General features: G+C 44.4%; 1 protein-coding gene across 1 annotated transcript; it reads left to right on the forward strand.

The window, feature by feature from the left end:
* Positions 1–33: 33 nt before the first annotated feature.
* On the forward strand, positions 34–7,718 carry LOC135236600 (ornithine decarboxylase-like). The gene is made up of 9 exons (XM_064303071.1): positions 34–225; positions 531–704; positions 1,737–1,909; positions 4,920–5,136; positions 5,560–5,643; positions 6,172–6,334; positions 6,536–6,651; positions 6,826–7,040; positions 7,562–7,718. The coding sequence occupies exons 1-9, from the start codon at positions 124–126 to the stop codon at positions 7,707–7,709; spliced, it is 1,392 nt and encodes a 463-aa protein (XP_064159141.1). The 5' UTR covers positions 34–123; the 3' UTR covers positions 7,710–7,718.

A 7,718-nucleotide genomic window follows, 5' to 3' on the forward strand; every position in this document is an offset into this window, starting at 1 on the left:
GGCAGATAATTTATTTGTACATTAGGATAAGCGCAGAAGTTTTATTTTCAGCATTTCTCCTTTGTCTCTGCAGGTAGTTTTGAAACCAGTTTCTTAAATAGAAGTAAAAGAACCTGCGAGACCATGAACTCCTACACTCCAGAGGACTTTGACTTCACTTTCCTGGAGGAGGGGTTTTATGCCTGTGATGTTGTTGAGCAGAGGATCAACGAGTCATCGATGTCGGTGAGTGAGTGTGTGCAGTGAAATCTCAAATTTTCCTTGAAAGCTGCAGTGTTTTCAGAGGTTCAGAGGTTTCAATAAGCAGTCAGTTTAGGTCTTTTAAACAATGTGTGTGGACTCTTTTGCCATTCAGTCTCTTGAAGTGAATACCTGAAACCAGCAGACACTTGCACATCTCTCTGACAAAAATTTGAGATCTACGGCTTGGCGTCTTGTCTCACCGTTGGTGCTTTGATGATGTCGTTGAATTTTGTGCCGGTTGTGTTTCCTATTGAGTTTCCTTGATGTCACCTCTCACCCTTCCCCAGGATGACAAAGACGCCTTTTATGTGGCGGACTTGGGAGAGGTCCTGAAGAAGCACCTGAGGTGGGTGCGTACCCTGCCCCGCGTCACGCCCTTCTACGCCGTCAAGTGCAACGACAGCCGCGCCGTTGTCATGACGCTTGCCGCTCTGGGGACGGGGTTCGACTGCGCCAGCAAGGTACTGCCCTACACTGGCGACTATTTTTCTCCAGCAGGAGTTCGTGTTTGCATGCTTGTGTGCAGCAACCTTTCCAATAGGATGTTGTGATTCGAGGCTGCACTTAGACTGGGTGGGATTAGGATGCTGAGGGTGCAGCAATCAGCAGACACGAGTACATCGTTCAGAGCTTTGACTAGGCCAGTTTCAGTGCTGTGATGTGGGCAAAATCCAGATTGGAGGGGTTCAAAAAGATTACAGCACAACATGAAGGCTTGAAGTTGGGATGCAACAATGTATTCCAGGGTCTTGGTGAAGAAAGAGAGGTTGGAGATATGCCTCTAACCTCTAATTGTTGAGGTAAGAGGTATCCAGTCAAGGTTTCTAGAGGGAGAGCAGCAGTTTTGTTAAACTGAGGGGACTACACCTGTCAGGTTATCTTACACGGTGAGGGTAGGCAAGACTGCATCCAGGGAAAGGCAACATTAGCCAGGGCAACACAGGTGGATGGTAGCTGGGACTGATCTGAACTAAGCTGAGGGGGAAACTGAGTGCAAGCAGGGGTGCTGGTTTTTCCACAGAAGATATCGTTAGTAAATCAGTAGTCGATGGAACGAGAGAGGTAGCGGTGGTCCAGAGATTCAGTGCAGTTTCAACAATTATCAAGAAAATAGACGCGGGGAGAAGTGGCAGTCAAGCAGGATGCCAGCAGTACTCTCACCCGGAAGTGACACAGACGGGACAAAATAAATCTCAGTTTGTTGCAGAAACTGTCTGAATTCCACCAGAACTGTCTCTCTCTCATATCAAGCACGAGCAATCAAGTAAGAGCAATCATAAGTCTTTTTTTTCCTTCAACAGTATTTTATTATTTTAGTGTGCAGGAATATCAGATTATGAGTCCTATATAGGAGTATTTTTCTCATGCCTGCTTATTAGTAGTGTGCCAGTTCATTTGTAGATTAGATGGCAGTTAAACATGTCTTGTCCTAATTTGAACTAATCAGGATGTCCCGTGACCCTGTTTTGCCTGCACCTGTCCCCCTTTTTCAGAATGAGATCCAGCTGGTGCAGTCTCTCGGGGTGGACCCCAGCAGGATCATCTACGCCAACCCCTGCAAGCAGGTGTCCCACATTAAGTACGCCTCTGCCCACGGGGTCCAGATGATGACCTTCGACAGCGAGGTGGAGCTCATGAAGGTCGCCCGTTACCATAAAAATTCCAAGTGAGTGACTGGCACTGACTGCCATATTCTTTCGCTCTTTTCAAGAAAGTTCTGTCCATGGACTGCAAGAAAGGGGCTGGAATTAAGAGGCATAACTTGTAGCAGGAGGCGCAACTTGTTGGTTTTCAAATCACACCAAAGAATCACACGAGATGTCATGAAAGAATGAGAGTTTGGCATGATCAGCAAGAGGGCACATCATTATGGGAGTGCAGAATGAACCGCACAATGTAAGCATTGTTTTGATATTCAGTGCCTTCCAGCTTTCGGGAATATAATTTGTGTAGGCCCAAACAAATATAAATGCTAATTTTGCAGCAGGGTGGGAGAGTACCCTGGTCTGGTGGTGCACCTGCAGACCCATGAGTTTGTAGTAGAGCCCGGTATGGACCCGGTATCGGTATGGACAATATATCGGCCATTATTTGACTTTTTTGACGACATCGGGATCGGCAGTAATGGCGCCGATGTGCCCCGATTTTTTCATAAGTATAATAAACAAAAAAACAATGATTATTTATCTGTACTTGTCTGTTCGAACGTTGTAATTGCTATTTACTAGAATTATCCAGTAGAGGGAGCTCTAATACAAGTGTGAACTGCAGCAGCTGACGCGCTACTTCTCTAATAAGACGTTTGTCACTCGTGCCTCATCCAATATTCTCCACTGCAGGACTTGTCTGCACAGATTCGATTGCCGCAATAAATGTGTGTATATTTAGTGAAAGTTTTTTAATTAAATGCGTTTATACGACCACTATGTTTATCAATCCTCATTATCATGCGAGCGAGCTAGCTGACATATTTGGTTCACTTTAGCAAGCTAGCTGGCTAGCAAGCCTTTATGAAGTGGCAGTGAGCACATAAGCAGCGTAGGATCTACATTTCCAGAGGACATCGCTGTATTCTCGAATAAATAACCAGCCAAAATAAAATGGTGATTGAATGCATCACACATTTGTTGAGATCTGAGATAATATTAGCTACTATATGATGCTGTGTCAATAGCCAACGCGTTATTGCAAGCGAGTGTGTCATCTAGTCACGGGCCATCGTAGCAAGCTAACCAGACAGTAAAAACGCCGATAAAACACTTCTAACATGGATCATTTTAAGCCATGCTATCTAGCTTTGTCGTGATAACATGAGAGAAGGACTGCTGTTAGAGAAGCGAATCAACCAACAGTTAGCGCGGGTAACCTGCACGAAAGCGCATTGTAGTTTTTTTCACGTATTTCATCCAGTCAATTTAATTTCATCTAACGTTACACTTGATTCACTCTTTAGCTCCGCTAGATAGTGTCTTTTTCTTTGAGATCATGTAGTAGAAATAAAATACGAAAATATAATTCATTTAACTTACTGAATATATAATAAGAAATAATGAGGCTGTGTCAATAGCTAATGCGTTATTGCGAGCGTGTCATCTAGTCACGCGTCAGAGCGCATTGTAGTTATTTTCACCGCCTAATTCTTATGGACAGGGAAGCTCGCTAGATAGTCTTACACTTTGAGATCATGTAGTAGGAATAAAATAAGAAAATGCAATTAATGTACTGAGAATAGATACTAAGAAATAATAATAAATTAACAACAACAACAACAACAATAATAATATTCATAAAAATACATGTTTGAAACTGGAAAACTGATTTTTTTTAAATGAATTTTTATAGATGGCTGGAAAAGAAAGGAGTAAAAGCAAGGTGTGGAGTTATTTTGATTTCACACACTTAAAGATGGTGTTAATATATATATATAATTTAATATCATCTTTTACTTTTTTATCTAAAAAGTTCTTTGTGTGTTTATTTTTATTTGTTTGCTTATAAGTTAAATGTTCTTAAATATAGAAATATAAGTTTTTCAAATTGATTTGATTTGACAAAATATCAGTCAAAACATCTCTCCAAAATCGGGATCGGCATCGGACCCAAAAATCTGGCATCGGTCGGGCTCTAGTTTGTAGTCCTGTAACTCGGAAGTAAGTTTGCATTTTTGAGCCATGGGTTCCCTTGGCAGATTTCCAATGCTTTCCAATACTCAAAGAATGAAACAGCATGATACTCATATGATAACACAGCAGCATACTCAAGGGATAACACAACACGATACTCAAACGATAAAAGCGCATGATGCTCAAAAGATGACATAGCCTGATACTCAAAGGATAACATCGCATGATAGCCAAAGGATGAATAATGACTAAAATAAATTACCTTTTGACAGAGAGAGGAGAAGATAAACCTAGCTGTGTCCTGCTGTCTTCCTTTTGTCCCCTCTGGCATTTATTGTCGGTCTGTTACTGACAGTAATTTGGAGAATTGGTATCAGACTAGTGTGTTGCTGCTGCTGCCGTCCCTGTCTTGTCCATGTATACATGCCAGGAGGGCTTCCAGAACAAACTTGCTGCCAAACATCCCTGTATTGCCTTTTAAAATGATTAATGAAGATTCTAACTTCGACTGATTGATATTTTATATTTGGAGAATAACTGTTTTGTTGGATGGATAGATAGATGTATTGACGGATGAATTGATAAATGGATGCATGGATAACTATTTGGATGGATGGATATAAATGGTAAATGGACTGCATTTGTATATCACTTTTATCCAAAGCGTTTTACAATTGATGCCGCTCATTCACTCATTCACACACACACTCATACACCAATGGAGAAAGGCTGCTATGCAAGGTACCGATCAGCTCGTTGGGAGCAATTAGGGGTTAGGTGTCTTGCTCAGGGACACTTTGACACACCCAAAGGGGATCGAACCCTCCGACTGTCAGACAACTGCTCTTACCTCCTGAGCTCTGTCGCGGATAAATGAATGGGTAGATAGATGATAATAGATATTTGGATGGGTGGGTAGATATTTGGAGAAATGCATACTTTAAATGTATAAACTGTGTTCTACAGACACTTTAGTTTCCTTGTTTGCATATGTCCTTTGGAAAATCTCACCCTTCACCTGCACCACCCTCCCCTCCTCTTCCTCTTCCTCAGGCTGGTGCTCCGCATCGCCACGGACGACTCGAAGGCGGTGTGCCGGCTGAGCGTGAAGTTTGGGGCGACACTGAAGAGCAGCCGGCTGCTCCTGGAGCGCGCGCGGGAGCTGGGCCTCGACATCATCGGGGTCAGCTTCCACGTGGGCAGCGGCTGCACCGACCCCGAGACCTACAGCCAGGCCATCTCAGACGCCCGCTGCGTCTTCGACATGGGAGTGAGTGCCCGGCACTGTGTGAAATGCTCCACTCAGCCAGCAGTTGGTGTTTGAGCTGGTTGTTAAGTGTTGTAAAAACTACCCACTTTGACAATAAACCCTTTAGCTCAGAGATCTCAAATTCCAACCCTAGAGGGTTTCAGTTTTCTCATTTATTTTAATTTTTTTCTGATCTTTAATCAGCAGTAACATTTTGCCCCGGGAAACAAGGTGAGTGGACCTTAGACAATAAATGACTTCAGATGTGACAACCTATCAGGGAGTGGACTTTCAGATTCCTGTCATAGCTGATCATGTGATGTGACAGTCTGCAGAAGCATGTGATGTGATATGGCTTGATGCGCAGTGATCTTATCTGTGGTAGTAGGAGTCTGCATTGTGTTAAAGATATGGTCTCATGATTGACATCTGGCTGTTTTGCAGGCGGAGCTGGGCTACAATATGACCCTTCTGGACATTGGCGGAGGATTCCCTGGGTCCGATGACTCCGAGCTGAAGTTTGAGGAGGTAATTTCTCCACTCTCTCTCTTGGAAATCACACAAAATGTACAGACGAGATTCAGATCTTTTCTGGTAAGAGGATGATGTGGGTGCAGGCATTTGTTTCAGCCTAGCACATAAAAGCACCTGATTCACCCTGTTTGTAAATCATGATCAGCTGACTATTTGAATCAGGCTTCAAGTGCTGGACCTGTATCCACTGGAAAAGACCTGGGGTAGAAATGAATGTGTAAATGATCCATTCACAAATCTGGTCCTGGAGGCCAGTAGTTCTGCTGGCTTTCAATTTTTCATCTCCAAACAGGGAATGGTTTTGCCAAGTGAGTGGAATCTCTGGCCAATCGGTGACATTCATCAATCAGCCAGTTAATTGTAAGGTAGAAGAGAGATAAGCAGTGCTGCTGACCTTCTGGGCCAGACTAAGAGTATCCATTGTGTGAATGGAGGTTGTATGAACATCCTTGCTTTGTTGGGTGAGCTTGAAGAGCTGGGTTTTCATCTTGGCTGATCTGACCTGTACGTCCTCGTCCCCAGTTCACAGCTGTTATAAACCCAGCGCTGGACAAGTACTTTCCAGCCGACTCTGAAGTCCAAGTAATCGCTGAGCCAGGCCGCTACTATGTGACTTCAGTCTACACGCTGGTGGTTAACATCATCGCCAAGAAGGTGGTGATGAAGGAGCAGTTAGCCTGTGATTGTAAGTGTGGTGGGGTCAGGAATATGGTGGACAAGCCACATGCTCCATCATTAAGCTCTTTAGCCAGCTCTTTAGCTCTATCTGCAGAAAGTCAGAACATACTACATGCCTCAAAAGATCTGAAGTGTAACTAGGTCACCTGTCAGATGGCACCTGTTTCTCCTCACACAGCTCTAACTCCACTTCCCCCCACTGTCACAGATGAAAATGATGGGGCCAACAACAGGACCCTGATGTACTACGTGAACGAGGGGGTCTATGGTTCCTTCTTCGAAGTCTTTTTGGACCACACCTATGTCCTGACAAGTCTGCATAAGGTGCGAGCACAAAGACCGTCAACTGGCACGGTGCTTTCATAGTCCTGGCAACACTACCAAGTTGCAGTGCCAGATCATATTTGTTTGTGTGTCCTCATAAGTGCCCTCGCCATGTTGCAGTGCCATGTTGTGTTTGCATTTCCTTGTGAGTGAGTTCCCTCTGTCTCGTTGCAGAAACTCAAGCCGGGTGAGCGCACCTACCCCTGCAGCATCTGGGGCCAGAGCTGCGCCGGGCTGGACCGCATTGTGGAGCAGTGCATCCTGCCTGACCTGCAGGTGGGCGAATGGCTGCTGTTCCACAACATGGGGGCCTACACCATCACCATGTCCTCCAACTTCAACGGCTTCCAGAAGCCCGACATCCACTATGTGATGTCCCGGAGTGTGTGGTATGTGCCTAAATTCCTTAGATTTTCTGTCGTGTTTTGCCTTATTTGTAGCATTTAGCTTTATGGGAAAGATGCAGAATGATCACCAAAAACATGTGTATCAATGCAAAGGTGCCAGGTGTGGCTGAACAGCTTATTTTGGTCTCGTGGTCTTTAGAGGTGCGGTGTGGTTTTTGAAATCTGTTTTATGTCCTAACCTTCAGCGTATCCACATTCAGTGTATTTTGTTAAAAGAATAGAAAACTTCTCTATCATTCAGTGGCATTGGCTCCACAACAACATTTTTAAAAAGTACATAAATCAGTCAACATTAAAATACATCAACCGACTAAAAACACAAGGAACATTCCATCAACAGGATCTTAATACCTATGACGCAAACGGGGAAAACTGCCATTAAAATATAATATGCTGATTGCAATAAAGGATTGAAATGTTTCTGTGAACACAGCTGTGGGTTTGAAAGCTATTGTTGGCCCTGACCTCCAGTGACACCCCCCCCTCTCTTTTCTTGTCTCCAGGCAACGCATTCAGCAGATCTCCACTCAGGGGCTACACTTCCCCGTTGAAGAGGCCTGTCCCAGCGACCTGCCGTCCTGCTGCAGGAGGGAGAGCAGCCTGGAGCTGCCGGCCAAGCCCTGCCCCGCCCGTGTGCATTCAGTCCCATAATGAATGGGG

The sequence above is a fragment of the Anguilla rostrata genome, chromosome 1 (genome assembly GCF_018555375.3).
Source record: "Anguilla rostrata isolate EN2019 chromosome 1, ASM1855537v3, whole genome shotgun sequence".
NCBI lineage: Eukaryota > Metazoa > Chordata > Actinopteri > Anguilliformes > Anguillidae > Anguilla > Anguilla rostrata.